This window comes from Porites lutea, chromosome 6 (assembly GCF_958299795.1).
Source record: "Porites lutea chromosome 6, jaPorLute2.1, whole genome shotgun sequence".
NCBI classification, from domain to species: Eukaryota; Metazoa; Cnidaria; class Anthozoa; order Scleractinia; family Poritidae; genus Porites; species Porites lutea.
Window position 1 is genome coordinate 22,649,826 of NC_133206.1, and position 20,797 is coordinate 22,670,622.

The 20,797-nt window shown below is 40.9% G+C and overlaps 1 protein-coding gene across 1 annotated transcript in view; it reads left to right on the top strand.

The window, feature by feature from the left end:
* LOC140941463 (uncharacterized) overlaps positions 1–20,184 on the top strand; it is a 28,116-nt gene extending 7,932 nt beyond the window's left edge. The window contains exons 4-13 of the mRNA XM_073390459.1: positions 1,651–2,048; positions 2,923–3,040; positions 3,927–4,014; positions 5,330–5,441; positions 9,965–10,214; positions 13,153–13,416; positions 14,120–14,383; positions 16,427–16,559; positions 17,318–17,470; positions 18,948–20,184. Of these exons, the coding sequence (XP_073246560.1) occupies positions 1,651–2,048; positions 2,923–3,040; positions 3,927–4,014; positions 5,330–5,441; positions 9,965–10,214; positions 13,153–13,416; positions 14,120–14,383; positions 16,427–16,559; positions 17,318–17,470; positions 18,948–19,574 (2,407 nt within the window). The 3' untranslated portion in view covers positions 19,575–20,184. The remainder of the gene's footprint in view (positions 1–1,650; positions 2,049–2,922; positions 3,041–3,926; positions 4,015–5,329; positions 5,442–9,964; positions 10,215–13,152; positions 13,417–14,119; positions 14,384–16,426; positions 16,560–17,317; positions 17,471–18,947) is intronic.
* Positions 20,185–20,797: the final 613 nt, after the last annotated feature.

The following is a 20,797-nucleotide window of genomic DNA, read 5'->3' on the forward strand; positions in this document are numbered from 1 at the left end:
TGCCCCTGAGTCTTCAAGGATGCACTTGAACAGAATGTGGGAAGCTGTTGCTGTTGTTTACTAACCTGGAACTATGAGAAGCCACAACCAGTTGCAAAAAAACAATGTACTTTACTTTGGCTTGAATGGCTTGTCCATGATCTTGTGCTTGTGATTCACCCTCCTCCCCCTTAGTCTGCTACACAGCCGTTTTTAGAGTCGTCACGCAACGCTCCTCCCCACTCACGGCTGCTGAAAACCGAACTACATTCCTTTCCCATGATTAACATTATTATAATTTAGCTCCCATTTTCTGGAAGGTGTTCACACCACGTTTGCGGTACCGTGACTCCTCCAATCACAGCTTTGCTTTTATCGGTGCCCCATGTGTGAATGACAGAATACAATCAAAATCGTCGCGTGAAAACAAGCAATTAACTTCCGTAGTGTTGTCGTAGTCGAGTCCTATTCAAAATTTAGAAGATAAGCAGCAGCAGCAAGCAAATTGAGCAAATTGCGATGCACAGCATGGATGTGCTCATTTTGTTGCCCGGTATAGTTGCGGGAAATCGCCCATTGATAATTTGTAAGATTGCTTTTTGAACCAGTACCCTTGAGAGTTTAGTCTTCACAGGAACACAATGAGCACACCTGGCACATTAAATTCTTCATTTATTTACAAATCAGTACATATGCACGTTAAATGAAGAACCAACCGATCCTGGTAAAAGCCTTCTGGGCCTATCAAACCTTTTTTCACTTAGAACTTTCTTGACCGCTTAAAACAAACTTTTTTGCGTGACGACACTAAAAACGGCTGTGTAGCAGACTACCTCCCCCTGTCAAAGTTGCTAGCAATGCAAGACCATGCTCAGAACTTGTAGGAACAACTATGAATGGAGGGGAGGGAGGGGGTGAATGTTTTAAATTATCTCACAGTTGTGTGACTAGCAGATACTTGAAGTAAGAAAGGCCGGTTTTTTTGTTTGAGTGTCTCAACGTTTTTCAACTTGTTGTAGCTGGAAATAAAAAGTATTTGCCTGCTAGATAACTCATAATAAGAGCTTGCTAACTAGTGCAACAGGTCACTCAACCCTGGGCTATTGGACAGGGCACTTTGTGGTGCCCTCTTTCTTTTGCATTGGTCATTTGCATCCTGCATTGCATTATGGTATAATAACATCCTCTTCGTTGTCTCTTGATAGGAAAAAGTGACCTTAAAAAATATATTGCCCTAGGTTGAAACAAATTGACTTGATTTGAAAGTGAAGGAACCTTTTAGGACTAGGAGAGAAAGGAAATTGAGAATCAACTTATAGATTGAATTAAATTAACTTGAAATCAAATGTGACCTGTCACACTTATCTAGTCAGGATTGTTTTCAAGCTTTACACTGTCTTGTAAACTGTAGATGAAGACAACTAATTATCATTCATATTAACCATTATAACCGTAAGTCTGGATCGTGTTGTGTGGTGAGACTACTCAATTTTGAGCAGTGCTTTTCACGATATATTGTTATTTTGATTTTTAAATTGAAAATATTTTGTTTTCAAGAGAGTGACCATTTTTGGTGCTCTGTGAGTTTGCCATTCTGTTGTCAGTTTACATGTATGTTTAAACTTTAAAGAGGTCTCACTTGAAATAAATCTCATACCTCTCCTTCTTAAGATCCAAGTTGCACTTGGTGGACCTGGCAGGGTCTGAAAGAGTGTGGAAATCACATGTTCCAGATATCAGCAGAGCAAGATTCTTCAACTTGTCTCTTCATCACTTGGAGTCTGTCGTAACTGCCCTGCAGAAATTTCACCCCAGAAACACTGAAACAGACAGGAAAAAGAAACAGACTGGAAAATGTTTGAATCGTGGCTCAAGTGCTTTCTTGTCGCAACCACAAAGCAAAGGAGCTGCTGAGATACCAAGAGTGTATGGTCTGATGAAGAGTGCAAGCACCGGGCAGCTAGGAAGAAGACAAGGAAGACTGCAGTCACCTTTTGGGGTGGGGTATAATCCTTGTTATATTCCCTACAGGAATTCATTACTGACAATGGTGCTACAGGACTGTTTAGGTGAGTCAACTGATCATGAAGGATTCCTACAACTGAGTGTATGTTACCCTTTCACTCCTACAAGTAGGCAAACTCAAAATTCCACACAATTTTCATGTTTCATTTTGTTAAAAATGGTAAAAAGAATTAAAAATTTGAAAGTACTGCCAAAGAGGTTTCAATTGAATTTGGACGAAAGACTCAAACGTTAGAACGTCATGCTAATATTTACCCCCCACCCCCCCAATTTTTTCATCTGTTCGGATTTCCTAGCTGAAAGGCTAGTGATCCGAAAATTATAGGGATCATGGCTTACCTTTTCGAAAATTTCAGTCAGAAAAAAGCCTCCCGAAAATTTTAGGTGACCTTTTTAGGGTAAAAATCCGTTAAAAATGGGCAATTATACCATTTTTTAGATGTTCGAAATTCTAGGAGAGGCAGGCAAGCAAGAAATTTTACAACAAATGTTCCGAAAATTCTAGATCTCAAATCGTCTTCCGAACAGATATTTCTGAAAATTGACGTTGGGTGCCCCTGTTTCATTTGAATGGTCTCACCGTAGGATTTAAACGAAAGACTGAAACGTAAGAACGTCATGCTAAATAAATTGTACCATGTGAAAGTACTGCCATAGAGGTTTCATTTGGATGGTAACACGATAGGATTTGGACGAGAGACTCAAAAGCTCATAGTACATGTTAAATAAATAGTACCTTGTGAAAGTACTGCCAAAGAGATTTCATTCCCTCTCATAGAAGTCCCCGTTTCACTTGGAGATTTTTCCTGCAACTTATTTCTTGACTGTTATTTTGATGCTACGTTGCCAAACAAGTTGCAGGGAGGAGGTGGGACAAAAAGGCGGATGACCTTCAAGCTTTGCTGTTCTTTATTTCAGGTGGTAATGGTAACGCTGCCATGATTGCAGCTTTGTCTCTGGAAGAGGAAAATTTACATGAAACCATCTTGACATGCAGATTTGCCCAAAAGGTTGCTCGAGTTGTAAATGAACCAAGGTAGGTGATTTTGTTTTTCTTTAACGGATAGTTGATGGTTTGTAGTCGTGGTTTTGAGCCATGGCGGCATCCTGGAGGATTGCTTAATGAGTTACCTACCCTGGAGGACTGCGTGATGGGACAAAAGAACATCTGCACAAGAGCTTATAGGGAACTTAAGCTGTGTTCACACTTTGCTGGATAGCTTTTGTCCCGGCAAGAAAATCGTACCAGATAGGGCTTCTGTTCAGACATAAGAATGGTGATTTCGGCGCAATTCCTGTCATCAAGCGAAGCTGCGCCACGCCGATATCTAAAGTGGAGAGTCACATATCGGATAGGTGCTCATACTATGCCGGATTGCTTTTCTTGTCGGCCCAAAAAGTTAGCCTTAGGGTCACTTCACATGAGCTCGGTTGACCTGGCTGGGCTGGTTACCCGGACCAATTCCGCCGTGGGTTCATAAGAAAGAATATCAGCCCTGTTTCCAAGATGGAAAAAGGCCGAACGGCGAGGGGAAAAGTTCTGGTGCGAAATTCGAGAAAAGAAGTAAACATGGCGATGTAGATGCTCTAACCGTTTCACTTCCAGGGTGAATGAAGGAGTCAGTGAGGTGGTTCTAACTTTTGAGTCTCTGGACGAAATCCTAAGGTGTGACAATTCAAATGAAACCTCTTCAGTGGTACTTTTACATGGTAAAATGTGGATCCTCTGTTGTGGTAGCAAAAGGGTTGGCTTTTTATCACATACACACCGTTCAAAGCCTAGCAAGCTCCAATCCTACTTCAACTTTTAACAAGACGTGATAGTTCCGTGGAATTGCGCCAACTGTTCTTTTAACTCGCAAAATAAACTATCTGCGTCAGCGAGGTGTTACTCATGGCTGACTCCTTATTTTTTTTCTCAGACAAAATGTAGAGGTCGACAAAGATGTGGTTATAAAACGTCTACAGACTCAACTGGGAAAACTTCACTACGAACTGACCAGTTACAAGGTATGTGCTTGTTTGAAGGTCGCTCATTCTTTTGTGAGTTACATGTATTTGACTTTAAGGGACCATTGTATGGTCATAATGCAGGCGACATTTTTCGGGCAAAACGCGGCGAGCTGGTCGAAGCCAAAACGTGCATTTTCAGGCATCTTTTTCTGTGGTCGAAACTCTAGAATAAAGCAGTATGATCTGTTCGACATTCAACACACTCCCAACACAGTTTCGGATGGGAGTGTTTCGGACAATTGTCATCAATTGATTGATCAGGTCTTAAGACAACGTATAAAATACATATCTTACATTCCCGGAGATTATGCAGGAGCGAATGACATCATCACTAACTTGCCAAAGCACACAAACCCTGGGATCGAGCACTCCGTAATTTAAGCCATGTGGAGCTCCTGTTATTGTGCCCAGGTTTGCTACCAAGGGCCAGATCAAGAAAGTCCTGTCTGCTACCGAAACCTGCTGATACATATTTGCTGAGTTTTGCCCAAATAAAGAACATTGAAGTAACCTGGATCCTTTGATGTTCTTGTTCTGTAGAGAACATACCGAAGTGTTAACATTTTCTTTTTAAGTGTTTTTATGTTGTTCGCGATTCCCTCTTATCTCATTTCCTCGAGACTAGATCCATATATAATTATTTGGTACGGTACTGATGAACTTATGAAGAGAAGTGCGTTAAAATCAATAACCTTGGTGATCATTTCCTTTATTCTCATCACAGAAGTAGGTGTATTTCACCCTTAGCCCTTTCACTGCCAAATGTGGTCAAAGGGAAATTTCGACCAAATTTTCAAATTTCATTTTCTAAAATTTTGACAAACAAATAGCATCATGTGAAAGTACAGGCAGAGAGCTTTCATTTGAATGGTCACATCATAGGATTTCGTCTGCAGACTCAAAAGTTAGAGTTACCTCTCAAAACTCTATCAAACACTCTGGCAGTGAAAGGGTTAAAACCGTAACATCAAAATTCAGATTCTCATTTGTTGTCCCCATAAGTTTCCTTTAGAAGTATTGGGGAGAATTTCTTAAGTGTAAATTAGATTCAAATTGTTTGATCATGCTCCATTCTCGTCACCAATGTGTTTTGTAAAGCATTGATACTACCATATATAAGAAATTTGACGCCGATTACTCTTAGAAATATAGAAACCAATCAATGTTAACCTACACCGCTTAGGATTCCTGTAGCTCGACGTAACCACTGAGTAACTCCTCATAATTTTAATACTGGGTATTCTGTGGTCATGTGAGCTAATTAGGGTCTTGGGACTGCGATTTGACCTAGTCGTTTTTTTAAACCTTACAGGCACCTCAGCAGGTCTCAATACCGTTAGGGGGTGACTTAGGACATGAACAACAGTGTATTAACGTGGTGCGTTCATTTCTGGCCGGAAGAATTAATGATCCTGTCGCACATGGTAAATTATACTTACGGAATAACCTCTATGTATACAGTACCGTGTTTTTTTTTTCTTCTTGACATCATTTGCAATAAACAAATCCAATTCATATTACACAGCGAAAATAGAGATCAGAGAATGCGTCAAGTGGTCCCTTGCAAGAGGTTAAATACAATGGAATAGCATTAATCGTCAGGCACAAAAAGTGGTCGCGGTCGCTTACAGGAGGTGGTCGTTTAGTAGAGGTTTCACTGGAAAAATTTTGGCGTTTTGGATTGGCGGTCGATCGCTTACGAGAGGTGGTAGCACAAGGAGGTTCGACTGTATTTATAAACACTACTAATCTAACCCCTAATTAGAGTGTCTTCCAGCATAACCAGTTATAATGAAAATTCTTGAGAAATATATCCTCAAGATTTCACTCATTTTGAAATCCCCCTCTCAGACTTTTAATGTGGTTTATAAACAGACGTCTTGCCATGTGGACTGGGGCCGTATGATCTTTCTGTTCTTGAGACAGAGTGTGTACGGCATTTCAAAACTTTGAATTTATCTTACTGCATAGACTGGTCAAGCGTGATTTCCTCCTCTTTCTGACTGGTCTGAATGTCAAGTTTCATCTTTTTCTTTAATGTCGCGTGCATTCTTTTTTTTTTTTTTTTAATATTGCCGATATTGTATCATCTTCATACTCTCATTTTTGTTAGCACGCCCTTGACTGCTGCAATTTTTTTTTGTGGTTGCGATTGATTAAAGCGCAAGAGGTAATAACACCGTTGGTTTTGTGGTTTGATTGTTGCCAAGCAGACAAGTGCACTCTTGTTTGGCGGTTGATTGTTACCTACGTGACAAGTGTACCCTTTGTTTTGTAGATTGACTTTTGCGCAATTTACGAGCGTGTTGTGTAGTTTAATTGTTACGGAAGTGATAAGCGCACTTTTTGTTTGTGATTTGATTGTTACACAAATGACCAGTGTGCTTCTTGTTTTGCAGTTGGATTTTTAGGCTAGTCAAAAGCGCGCTTTTGTTTTATAGCTTGATTTTTGTTCAAGTGACAAGCGCGTTGTTGGTTTTATGGTTCGATTGTTGCGCAAGTCACAGGCGCGTTCCTGGTTTTATAGTTCGATTAATGCGCATGTCACAAGCGTTTTCTTGTTTTTATGTTTTGATTGTTGCGCAATTGACAATCGCGTTCTTGGTTGTTTTTGATTGTCGCGCAGGTGATAAGCACATTTTTGGTATTATGGTTTGATTATTACTTAAGTTATAAGCGCGTTCTTGGTTTTATGGTTTCATTTTTGAACAAGTTACCAGTGTGTTCTTTATTTTTTGGTTTGCTTGTTTCTCAAGTCACAAGCGTGTTCTTGGATTTACGGTTTCATTGTTACGCAAGTTACAAGCGCGTTCTTGGTGTTATGGTTTGATTGCTACTCAAGTCATAAGTGCGTTCTTGGTTTTATGGAAATGTACACGAATTGGTTCATTGGGCAAATGCCAAACGAAACAGGTTACAAGTTACCAGTGTGTTCTTGGTTTTTTGATTTGAATGTTTCTCAAGTCACAATCGCGTTCTTAGTTTTATATGGTTTGATTGTCGCGCAAGTCGCAAGCGCGATCTTCTTTTTATGGTGTGATTGTTGCGCAAGTCATAAGCGCGTTCTTGGTTTTATGGTTTGATTGTTGCGCATTTGACAAGCGCGTTCCTTGGTTTTATAGTTTGATAGTGGCGCAAGTCACAAGTGAGTTCTTGGTTTTATGGTTTGATTGTGGCAGAAGTGACAAGTGAGTTCTTGGTTTTACGGTTTGATTGTTGCGCATTTGACAAGCGCGTTCCTTGGTTTTATGGTTTGATTGTGGTGCAAGTCACAAGTACGTTCTTGGTTTTATGGTTTGATTGTGGCGCAAGTGACAAGTGCGTTCTTGGTTTTATGGTTTGATTGTGGCGCAAGTGACAAGTGAGTTCTTGGTTTTATGGTTTGATTGTGGTGCAAGTCACAAGTACGTTCTTGGTTTTATGGTTTGATTGTGGCGCAAGTGACAAGTGCGTTCTTGGTTTTATGGTTTGATTGTGGCGCAAGTGACAAGTGAGTTCTTGGTTTTATGGTTTGATTGTGGCGTAAGTCACAAACGCGTTCTTGGTTTTATGGTTTGATTGTGGCGCAAGTGACAAGTGAGTTCTTGGTTTTATGGTTTGATTGTGGCGTAAGTCACAGACGCGTTCTTGTTTTTATGGTTTGATTGTGGCGCAAGTGACAAGCGCGTTCTTGGTTTTATGGTTTGATTGTGGTGCAAGTCACAAGTGCGTTCTTGGTTTTATTGTTTGATTGTGATGCAAGTCACAAGCGCATTCTTGGTTTTATGGTTTGATTGTGGCGTAAGTCACCAGCGCGTTCCTGGTTTTATGGTTTGATTGTGGCGCAAGTGACAATTGAGTTCTTGGTTTTATGGTTTGATTGTTGCGCAAATCACGAGCGCGTTCTTGGTTTTATGGTTTGATTGTTGTGCATTTGACAAGCGCGTTCCTTGGTTTTATGGTTTGATAGTGGCGCAAGTCACAAGTGAGTTCTTGGTTTCATGGTTTGATTGTCGCAGAACTGAAAAGTGAGTTCTTGGTTTTATGGTTTGATTGTTGCGCATTTGACAAGCGCCTTCCTTGGTTTTTATAGTTTGATTGTGGTGCAAGTCACAAGTGCGTTCTTGGTTTTATGGTTTGATTGTGGTGCAAGTCACAAGTGCGTTCTTGGTTTTATGGTTTGATTGTGGTGCAAGTGACAAGTGAGTTCTTGGTTTTATGGTTTGATTGTGGCGAAAGTCACCAGCGCGTTCTTGGTTTTATGGTTTGATTGTGGTGCAAGTCACAAGTACTTTCTTGGTTTTGTATGGTTTGATTTTTGTGCAAGTAATAAGCTATGGTTTGATTGTGGCGCAAGTCACAAGCGCGTTCTGATTTTTATGGTTTGATTGTTGCGTAAGTCACAAGCGCGTTCTTGGTTTTATGGTTTGATTGTTGCGCATTTGACAAGCGCGTTCCTTGGTTTTATGGTTTGATTGTGGTGCAAGTCACAAGTGCGTTCTTGGTTTTATGGTTTGATTGTGGCGCAATTCACAAGCGCGTTCTGGTTTTTATGGTTTGATTGTGGCTTAAGTCACAAGCGCGTTCTTGGTTTTATGGTTTGATTGTGGTGCAAGTCACAAGCCCATTCTTGGTTTTATTGTTTGATTGTGGCGTAAGTCACAAGCGCGTTCTTGGTTTTTTTGTTTGATTGTGATGCAAGTCACAAGCGCATTCTTGTTTTTATGGTTTGATTGTGGCGTAAGTCACAAGCGCGTTCTTGGTTTTATGGTTTGATTGTGGCGCAAGTGACAATTGTGTTCTTGGTTTTATGGTTTGATTGTTGCGCAAATCACGAGCGCTTTCTTGGTTTTCTAGTTTATTGTTGTGCAAGTGACAAGCGCGTTCTTGGTTTTATGGTTTGATTGTTACGATCTTTACGTAAGTGACAAACGCCTCCTTGTTTGATAACAACGTTAGTGGCCGGCGCTCTCCTTTTTTCTTTGAATCTTATGTTTATAACTAGTGCCCTTTTAGTTTTGTGGTTGTTAGATGGTTGTTAGTCGCGCTGTTTGTTTTATGGTGTGACTGCTGTGTTAGTGGAATGTTCGCCCTTTTTAATTTTTCGGTTGGATTGTTTCACTTTCGCCTCTACAACACAATAGACTCTATTTAGTCTTCCAGTAAGGATCTTCCGCCCTAATTTACAAATAGAATATAAAGTAACGACTGTACAGAAAATTACAATAAATTTAAAGAACCATATGTAATGTCTTACAGAAAGGTAAAAAACTATTGTATGCAAATTACTAGTTACTTAACTTTTAAGAAAGCAGTGATGAGCAAAAGGAGGAAAGAAAGTCTAGCGCGGTATTTTGGGTCGTAACTTTGCAAGGAATCTTAAAAAAAGATCAAAATATTAGTTCGATAAATATATTAAACAGCATCAAACACAAGCCTGCAAAGGATTTTTCCTTTTTGAAAGGACATATGTCCGACCAGCTTAGTGTTTTCGTCGCAAAAACGAGCAGAAAAGTTGTCGGACATCGGACCGGACATTGTTTGGTGACCGACTGTTATTTGCTTCTCTGAAATAACTTATTGTAAACAATAAACGTCGAAGATGGTCATCTTGCAAAGAAAGTACTGTGCGATAACCCGGGGCTAGTAGATTTTGCTGTCAGGCTAGTGAATTCTGTTCTTAACTTACCCGAAGGACAAGGGAAGGTTTTTTGGGAATTCAAATTACAGAAGAACTGTAATCAGTGTTGCTTTTCGTTCTACTCGAAAGGACTTTTGGGCTAGTACATGTTAGCCACAACTTGCACGAATGGCAAGCTGTAAAAGTGACTTTTTTACACCCGGATGGTTCATTACAGGGGAGATAAACATGGTTTAGAAAAAACAGGCTTTACTAATTTTCGGCTAATTTTTCAATATTCAGAAATAGTAGCAAAGCTCCTTTAACATGCAGTTTTTCTTGTCTCAGGGGTCAACACATCCAACAAATTTCGTACCGCCCTTCTTCATATGCGTCAAATGTTTATAGAGTCCAGAGCCCGCGCTTTGAATTTGGAGGAAGACGGGATGGAGTCTGGGGACGAGAGGGACAGTGGCTTACGCACTGGAAGTGGAAGTGACACCGCATCGCCGCTGGTCAGTGAATGGGAAAACGATTGTTATTGCCATGCCCAGCTTTCGCCGGCTCATGTATCTTCAGGTGACGCATCATTACACAGGTTCGTGTGTTCACTTTGTACCGACATTAGATAGCTTAAGCAACGGCGACGACGAAGACGGTGGCAGAAACGTCTCCTAAAAAAGGAATTCACGCTATTCATAGCTATTATTCAATGTCGTTCAGTTTGTCAAATATTGGTGAATTTGGAGTTGAATTCTCAAACACTGTATCTTAGTTTAAAGGAAGGAAAAAGAAAATCGTTGTCTTGTGTTTAGGTAATCCAGGAAACATGGGGTTAGGCAACTTCATGTCGTGGTAGTGCAACGACGGAAATGTACAAAGAATGTACAAAGAAATGTATAAAAAGCGTGATGCACGTGAAAAGTTGATGCTGTCGCTGCCGTCTTCGTTACCTAAGCCCTCTAATATTTAAAATTCTGATTACCGATTCTTCTTACTGTTTTTCAGCCGTTTTCTCTTATTTTACTTCATATTATTTGGGCTGCAAGGCAGTGGGGTGTCTCACAAATGCACAATATAACCTAGCCTGCGACCAGGCTTCGCAGTGGGGGAAAGAAGGCGAAAAACAAAAACAAAAACAAAAAAAAATGGCGAGAGCCAAAATATCGGCTTGAATTCACTCGCCGATTTTGTTGTTTAACTATGTTTTTTGCCTTTTCAGTCTCTTCACTTGGGAGCCTGATTCCAGGCTGAAACTTACCCTGAATAACAAGATTGATACCGCAGCACAAAAGTCGGCCATTGTAGGACAGATGTTTTGGAAACTTGGTCTCTCTTGTGCTTTAATTTTTGTTCAAAATACGTTTCCACTGGTAACTTCACAGGTTGTTTTCTGTGTATTTCGAACTGTAAGCCGTGTTTCTGTGGTTGACGTCGTTGGTGTTCTTTGCTGAGTGGTAATGACGGATACGCACGTCGAGTTCAAGTTCGTCCTTTTTAGTCTCGCTTGCTTTAGCAGCGAGACTCTGAAAATGCAAACGTTTCATTTTTTTGTGTCTGCGCGCCAAAAGGGGAGCTTGTGGTCCCTGGCGTTCCTAGCGGAGACCGTGGAAACTGAATAGGGATAAGAATCGCGACGTGTCATCTGGTGTCACAGCGTCATACTTTATTTTGTGAAGAGAGCTTAGGAAAGATTGATGCGAAAGATGTCGAGCTTTTCCGGAAAGGGTCTGTCCACGAATTCTATCGTTTGAAAGCGTTGAATGCTTTGGAGCAAGTGAATACTTCAGTGAAAGTTTCGATGGTGAGGCTATAAACTGGTCGGGTGTTGTAAACTTTTATTTTATGCCAATGAGTCTTGCGGTTTATTTTTGGCGATGATTGAAATGACGCGCCATGTTCATCGCGTTTTTGGTCTCTGGCAATGATGTAATAATATTTCTCTGGAATTGTTTTTGGTGTATTTATACACGCGTACTCAATCATCGTCGAATACGATATAAAAAGGAAATATCCTGAAAAATACCCTAACGTCAATAAAATAGGAAGTGAAAAAAAAGCGAGGAAATCCTGTTTCGTGTAGAATTAATCGCCTCCTCATTTCTTATGCAATTTCCAAGTAAGCCAGAGTTACCGCTTTTTTAACAGCGTTCTTGTTTTCCTTTTTTTTATCCTTGATTTTTCCGTGTCTTTTATTTATCAAACACAACATTCAATGATGGACCAGTCATCAGTCGGGCAGGTGCGATTAGACGCCAAAGACCGAAAAGTGACAGTGAGCATTTCGATTCACACGAGTCTTATATTACAGGCGAATCTTTGACTCAGAACATTAATTTAGCCTTAAATATGATATATTTGGGGAGCAAGGGTGGCACAGTGGTGAGAGCACTCGCCTCCCACCAATGTGGCCTGTGATCAAATCCCGGCGTCGACGCCATATGTGGGTTGACTTTGTTGTTGGTTCTCTCCTTTGCTCCGAGAGGTTTTTCTCCGGGTACTCCGGTTTTCCCCTCTCATCAAAAACAAACAGTTCCAAATTCCAAGAACCACTAAAGTGAATGTGCTACCTCTATTTATTTATTTATTTATAAAGAGGTTTCTCCAAGTCCCCACAATTGTAGGCAGCTCGGCTTCCCGCTCTACCAGCATTTTCGTTAGTGTTTGGTAGACAAAGTGAAAAATCCGACTTTCTCTGTAATTCATTAAGTAAACCTTCTTCCTAACCCATTTTCCAACGCTTTGAGCTTATGGCATAATGTCCAATCAGGTTAACTGAGTTCGTTCGGATAAGTCTGGTCTTGTGCAGGGCTGTTGGTGACAGTAGGGATCATAAATATAGTATGACCAGCACCGGCACAGAACTGGAACAAGTCGTTGACACACATCGAACGTCGTGCCGCAGCAGTTGGTCCTCACTCCTGAATATTTGCTTCCGTTTCAGTGGATTACACTCCTCGCTCCTGCTTTTTCACTTCTGCTAGGGTCCGATAACCTTTTTACACTGCACCAAAGTATGTGGCGCGGCGCAGCTTCTCTCCGTTGCAGAAATCGCGCCGAAATCATCGTTCTTATGTGCGAACAGTGCTTTATCCGGTATAGATTTCGTGCCGGTGCAAAAGTTATCCGATATAGCGTGGAAATAGCCTAAACCTATTGCTATTCTGCCGTCCTCGTTGTCAGCGCCGTCATCGTCAACAACCAATGCAAGAGTCATTACTAAAGGCAGTGAATTTTGTATCGTCGATGGTTTGTTTAGTTACGTGGCGTTGTAATTGTCCGTCTGTCTTCTAATTTGCAAGGAAGGTTTTTTCATAACATGTTGAGTCAGAAATAAAGCCTCACGCTATAGCAACAAAATCAGAACAAAAGTACAACTTGCCGAATGAAGTTACTGGGCAGATTTAGCAAAGACTACGCGACCACAGTGCCCAAACGCGCGCTTTCTCTCGTCAACTGACGTTCCCGTTCTGTTGCTAAATCATCTACTCTCAATGACCGTCAACTGTGACTCACTGATGTTAAATATCTTGCAGTGTTACTGAAAACAGTACAATTCCACTCAACAACGACCAGAAAGAAACCACGCCCACTGAAGACAGTCCCCCTCCAGAACACCCCTCGGTACCACTTCAGCCCAGTGAGACTCTCAAGGAAGAGGCCTCGACCCAGACCAATGAAGAAACAACTTTTGAAGAAAGGAAAAGCGATGGAAACATCAGCACGGAAGGAGAAAGGATTCAACCTGTTGAGAATTCGCCTACAATTTCCAAGCTGGAACTTCAAAGGGAGACTCTTCTGTAAGTAGTTTGTAACCATTCTGTTATTGCGCGTGAAACTGGGTCATTAGGAAGCTTTAGCAAAGACGTTTATTAGCGACGCACGTCAACCGGAAGTGAACCTTTTTCATTCATGGGCAGTGGAATAGCCCCAATGTTCTGACAAATCGTCTCTGTGAGAGTAAAGACGCTAAGCCATACATATTTCGTAGCGTCAAGTCGTATTATAAAAGAAAAGGCCTCACTTCCGGTTGACGTGTGTCGCTCAAAAACGCCTTTGCTTAAGCTCCCCATTGTTTTGTCGAATTGCATTATGGGACTGTTTTTGGGCAGCTGCCGTTTCTTTTCTTAGGGAGTTTAAGAAGCTACATTTCTCAGCAATGCACGTCAACCGGAAGTGGACCTTTTTGCACTCTTTAGCCGACATTTTAACAAATGTTTGGACAAATAGTCTCTATAAGAGTAAAGTCACAGCCATACAAATTTAAAAAGAGGAAAAAGCTCACTTCCGGTTGCGTGCGTCCCTAAAAAACGTTGCTAGTTAAGCTCCCTATTGACTACTTCGAGTTTGCGCAGGAAACTGGTTCAAAGTTCCTCCCTAAAAACAGTCCCACGGTGCAATTCGATGCATTACAGACCCAGTTCCCTTTGCAACCTCATCGTAAACTGTCGCTAAATCATTCTGCTCGCACTAACTGTCAACTGTAACTCACTTGTCTTGCAGTATTTCTCAAACCAGTACAACGTCACTCAACAATGACCACGAAGAAACCACGCCCATTGAAGACAGGCCCTCCCCAGAGAACCCCGCAGTACCACGTCAGCCGAGTGAGACTGGGAAGAAAGAGGCCTCGACGCAGACTAATGAAGGAACAACTTTTGAAGAAAGAAAACGTCACGAAGACATTTGCTCAAAGGGAGAGAGAATTCAACCTGTTGAGAAATCGCTTGTAATTTCCAGGCTCGAACTACAAAGAGAGACTCTTTTGTAAGTAGCTAAAATGACTAGTGTGTTAGATCTAAACGCTTATGGTTTCAGTAAGCACGAAGAAACAATAAACAGCAGCGGATGGCGAACGAATAATAATAATAATAATAATAATAATAATAATAATAATAATAATAATAATAATAATAATAATAATAATAATATAATAATAATAAAGCCTTTATTTAAAGAGGGTAGCACTTAATAGCCAAAGGCTAATAAACTTGTGGCCCTCATAAAATACACAACTATTTACAATCTAATAAATATAGTAAGCTAAAATATATAAGCAATTAAAATAAAACAGGATTCGAATTTATAAAAATAAAAAATTATTAAATGATAAAATGATGCAAACATTGTTGTTCCTTAAAAATCTTGGCAAACATGTTCTTTTTAAAACATGCTACAGAATCTAGTTTCCTAATTTCAATTGGTGTACTATTCCACAGTCTTGTTGCCGAAACAGCGAAAGAGCGTCCTCCCTCTGTTTCTCTTCTATATCTAGGACAAACAGCATTAATGCTTGAATATCTAGTGTTGCGGGAGTGCCGCTTGTTATTCAAAATTAAGTGTTCATTTAGATAATTCGGCAAATACCCATTAATTCGCTTATACATTATTATGCATTTATCTATCTTATGTTGCTCATAAAACGGAATCCAATCCAACCTAGCTTGTTAAACAAAGCAACTGATGGTGTCATGCCATCGGCATAAGAAATAACGCGTGCCGCACGTTTTTGCAATCTTAAGACCCTATAAACCGACTCTTTATCGCAATTTGCCCAAACAACGTTAGCGTAAGACATAACAGGGCGAATAATGCTATTATAAAACTGAAGTCGCTGTTTAAGAGGTAGACAGGCTCGAATCTTACGCAGTATTGCGATTCTAGAGGCCAACTTTTTACATACTTTCTCAATATGTTCATCAAATGACAATTTGCTGTCAATTTCTACGCCTAATAAGGTAGCACAATCCACATTACTGAGCTGTTTTCCGTTTACGAAAACATCTCTGTCACTTCCATTTATGTTAGCCACACATCTTTTCCCAGTGATCGTGAGTACTTAAGTCTTGTCTTCATTTAATGGGAGCTTATTCGCTGAAGCCCATAATTGAATTTCAGAGACAGACTTATTTAGTGATGAACTTAAGGTGGCTAAGTTTTTCACATCCGCAAAAGCAGTCGCAGTCGTATCGTCTGCGTAAAGGTCCAACTGAGCACTTGTATACAAGGGCAGATCGTTGATAAACAAAATGAAGAATGAAGGACCTAAAATACTCCCCTGAGGGACTCCATGCAACATCAAAGCTTCGCTTGACTCACTCCCATTTACACGGACCACTTGCTTCCTATCCAACAAATAAGAGTGACACCAGGCAAGCTCCCGGTTGGCTATACCGTACAGTTCCAACTTGCGCAACAATAGCTTATGGTCCACCATGTCGAAAGCCTTTCGATAATCAACCAGGACCATGCCGCATACATGATTATTATCTAGGCCGAACAAAAGCTCGTCAACTAACTTGATTAGAGCAGTGTCGGTACTGTACATCCTATGAAACCCAGACTGTCTAGAAAACGCTGCTGGTGCCTGTAGGGTCTGTAAGATCTAATCAGTTGCCGTTATGCGTGTACGGAGAGCCTTCTCTCAATGGTCTATTTTGTTTGGTCTCTTTACTAGCTTTCTAGATGAGGGGTGGGAGGTGGGGGGGGGATTAAGGTGTTTCTCTGGTTCCCCATCAAAATTGCTCCCTAATTGACTAGACTATGCAGCGCCATCGTTCTTAAATGTTGGCGTGACATTGTCCAGTTTTCATACAGTTGTTTTCTTCACTCACGGTGCTGGAAAGCTTACTCGACGAGACCTTAACCCGAGACTGAACCCAGCCATCAAAGAACTCTTTTGTCATAAATCACAATAGGTAGCGTTTGTAACCCCCCTCTTCCAGAAAGGTCGTAAAGAGACCAACCAAAATAGAGATTTTCCGTGGTTACTCGTCCAACAAACTTGGTGAAAATGTTTTTTCTCTACAGGAACAAAAGCAAGATGATTGAGTCCAGATTAATTGAGCAGCGAGCGCGCCTTATTATGATTGTAAAGCAGGGTGTGGTTCCAGAAGAATTGGAGAATGAGAAAATAGTCGAGATGCAACTTCAAAAAAGACAGGTTCGGAGAATCGTTATTATCATTGGTGATAATGTTGATGTTATTGTTTTCCGATGTTGATGCTAATGTCTATGGCAACTGATGTTAATGCAATAGACCATTTTACAGTTGTGGACTTATTACCCTAGCCTTTGAGTGAATGTGAGGCTGACGGTGACCTTGTTTTGATACAAACCTCCTTTGCTTTGTTATGGAATTGTCCTTGAAAAATACTAGTTATCATAAGAATAACTTGATTTACATAATAAAGCAGGAAGGTTTGTATCAAAACAAGGTCAACTCCAGCCTCGCCTTCATCCAAAACTGTAAAATGGCCTATTGGCGATAACAATGTTGTTGCTACGGTCAATACCAATCGTTATGCTAATGTCGATTTTAATGTTGGAGCCAACGTTAGCGCCAATGGAAATTATAACACTAATGCTCTCAAAAAAAAAAAACTCTCATTTTAAGTTTGATGGTAATGTCAATTTTAATGCTAAAGTCAGTGTTAATAACTGTGATGAATTTTTCTTGTCACTAAGTTTAACATTAAGAAGATCGTAATGCTTTAGTTTTTTTCATATCCCTTGGCCATCGATCTTTGATGATCCGTACCAATGTATGCCTATGGTTGTTCGTTTTAGGATTACATTCGGTATGATTTTCAAACACAATTTTGTGTGAAGAAAGTTGCCTAACAGTAGGTAAGCCAATAATTCTTGTCATACAGATAACTGTTTTAAGATTAAGCTTTCTTTTTTTCCGTCTCTATTTAGCGGGATGTTATAGAACAGCTCTCCCAAGTAATGAAGAAGTTGGCAGATTCGAAGGGCATGGATCAAGAGCAGCAGTCTCTTGTTTGCATTTACAAACAGGAGACAGGAACTAAAGACGAGGAACCTTCCTGTTGTGCCGCTCCTTCTAGCCAGGTTGGTTAAATGGCGTCATATTCAATTTTTTTCGATCGCAGATACCGGTAAATCAGAAATTAATCTGATTTCTCGCGTGATAGCTACTCTCATTGAAAAGGAGTTTCATTTGCGAGAAAACTTCCGGGAAATGAGTTACTGCGCATTTCAAAAACACGCGAACTCTGAGGTTCAAAAGCCGCCTTCACGATTACGTTTTTCGCTGCTGTCAATCATAATTACGATCACAAGCAACGAACCTCGACCTTGAAACACAGAAACACCCAAAACGGATCGAAATCCACCAATCACAATCACAGACCATGACCTTTTGAACCCGTTGCACTAAACTTCCGTTTCTTAAGAGGTCCGCTAAGATAATGACGGCAGCGAAAAACGCAAACCTCAGTTGGCTTTTGAACTTCAGAATTCGTGTGTTTATGAAAAGCGTAGTAACAGTCTTTTATCAAGGAAAATGTTGCGTGGTATGAGAAAATTCAAACCGGGTGCCAAATGCGAAAAACGTAATTTGCGTGACAGACGCAATCTAACCGCGGCTAGTAACGTCTGAGAAGCAGCGCCGAGATCCTTGTTCTGTGCCCCCAAAGGACTCGACGAATTATCGGAAATGCGTTTCGAACTTGCCTTTAACCTGATTGGCCTGTCGAACGATGGCTATTTTTAATAGGCCAATCATGGCGCTTACTCAAATCCTGGTACATATTTGGGGGCCCAGAACAAGTAATTCGGGGCTGACTCGTATTTTAGTTTCGTCTGTGGCGCAAGCTAGAGAAGAGTCGCAATTACCCAGCTACAATCGTGGACAAAAGTCTTCGGACACTTTTGCGTTTCTGGGGCGTTTTCTAATTCACACAGGCCCAACCCATCCCCTCACCCCACAAACAATGTTGGACGCGTGCATCCAGATTTTTTTCCGAGTTTCAACTTTGTATAGGGTGGGGGGAGGGAGAACTGTAAGAAAATTCGATAAGGATGCACTGTTTTAAGAGGGAACAGAGAAATGACAGAAAAAAAAATGAATATTGCAGTACTATACCAGGGACTTTTGTCCTGGATTGTAGCATCACAATGTAGTGATTGTAGTGTGCATCACTTGGAATGGGTAGTGGTCATATGGCTTTTTCTTCGCTCAGACCGAATATTTAGAAGTCATCAAGGACTAACTCTCAATGACTGTTATTCTTTAGAATATGTTTTGTCTTTGCTTTCTCTCACATTTTGTTTTTACGATAAGCTAACGAACACATTTTAAAAACCTGTGCAACTTATTTTTCGACTTATAACCATTCTGACGGGAGCGAAGTCAAACCTCATTGTTGATAAATGCCCTGCCCTTTTTTTTTTCTGGATGACTGCGCTCATGTTTGGACAGGCAATTTAGTTGCTAGGCATTTAGTGGAAGTACGTCCTTGATGTTGTTCGTCGTCTTCCTTATTCTGTATCCAATTCAAACGTCAGTGTCTTTGAACTTTGGCAGATAAAAGATTCGGCACGAATTTCAAAAGAACTAGAACTGAAAGAAGCTTCCACGCGTCAGAAACTTCTTGCTTGCAGAGAGCAAATGAAAACTATGGGCATTTCGTTAGCCTCAGTGTCCCATGGGAAGTTCCACCAATCAACGACCTCAGTTTCAGGCTGTGGGAACCGTCAGACAAGTGTCTCATATGTGTCACCTGTGACGCGGCGTTCGCAAGGCGACCTGGGAGAAAATAGGGGCCAGTGTTCTACAACCTCGTCTCCGGAAAGGAGAAGACCTGTTTTTAAACCATCAAGAGTAAGAAGCAGGTTAAGTGCAGACTTTTCTCAGGCGAATAAAAATGCGTCGAACTCATGCAGTTCTTCTCCAAGAAGAAGATTTTCAGCCCCAGAGAAGGTAATACATAGACCGGGTAAAAGTGTAGTATTGAGAAGCGAAGGAAAGCTTGTTGAATACATGAACACATCTCATCAGAAAATGTATCAGAGTTCGTCATTCCCTCGGTGGCTTACCGTAGGTAGTGATCAAGTTTATGTGATGGGATTAAACAGTACATCTCGAAAAGTGCCTTTCAAACAAGGAACAAGGGTAAGAGACGATAAAAGGCGTTTTTCAAACGTCTCTTGAGAAGGTTGTGTGTAGTTAAGCGAAGGCTCGGCTGTGAAAGTTGAGTGCAGCTCTTATAACGTTACAAACGTGTTGGGAAAACACAAGGCATGTATTTCTACCGGGACCCAAACGAAGCTCACTTTGTACCATGAGATGGAGAGAGGATACGAGAAATGGGGCCCTGTTTCCGATGCAGAGATAGCGGCAAGGGAGCCTAGAAAACAGGTTAACGCGCAAGTTTCTCTATCGTCAATCCGTCTCAGTGAAGGGGGAAAAAGAAAGATTAAAAGGGAATTCCAAGGTGCGTCGAGGCGGCTGAAGTGATCATCCAATGTTTGTATAGGAGGCATACACAACAGAGTGCAGTGGAGTGTTGAAGTCCACTTTGCTAGCTTTACAGGTGTTAGAAATGGATGACTATTGGCTCCTGCTATTGACCACTTTTTGCTTGCTCTTAAAACTGGGTTGATGTGTTGTCAGCTGAAACTTCAGCCCATGTCACTTCACTAGAAGCTCAAAACGCAGGGTGTTCAACAGCCGGTGTTTTCAAAGTTGTTTCGAGTCAAACCTCTTTACAACAGCTTCCTTGGTGGCAGAACGCAGGGACTGCGGAGTTGAAGGCGAGAATTTATCTTTAGGAATTTATCTTTTAACAGCCGGTGTTTTCAAAGTTGTTTAGAGTCAAACCTCTTTACAACAGCTTCCTTGCTGGCAGAACGTAGGGACTGCGGAGTTGAAGGCGAGAATTTATCTTTAAGGGACAAGGGGCATGCTTGAAAATTAGAGAATCTAAAAACACCAGAAAAAACCGTTTACTTCTACCAATTCTGAGATTAATTTTGTCCTATTTTTATCACTATCCAGTTAGTTTTCTACACAAAAACGTACGTTGAGAGCAAGGAAAATTGTGTTTGCCTTTAACATAAAGATCACAAGTACTTTCGTAAAATGTGCCAAAAAAAAATCTTGGTGAATTTATTGGTGGGGCTAGATCCCACTCAACCCCAGTAGAAGGCTCCGCGGTCCCTGGAACTTGGGCCTTTATGGGAAAAAGATAAGGGTGTTGGAACCAACTGCGAGAGATATGGTAACAAATGTTTATTTTCATAAAATGAGAGGGTATTTTCGTTGTTGGGACGCACTTCAGGGGCACCCAGCGACCGAATTTTTCCAAATACGTCAGAAGTGTCTTAAATGGTCTTCCGTTTAGATGCCTGTTTGGTTAATTTGGAGCTCCCCTA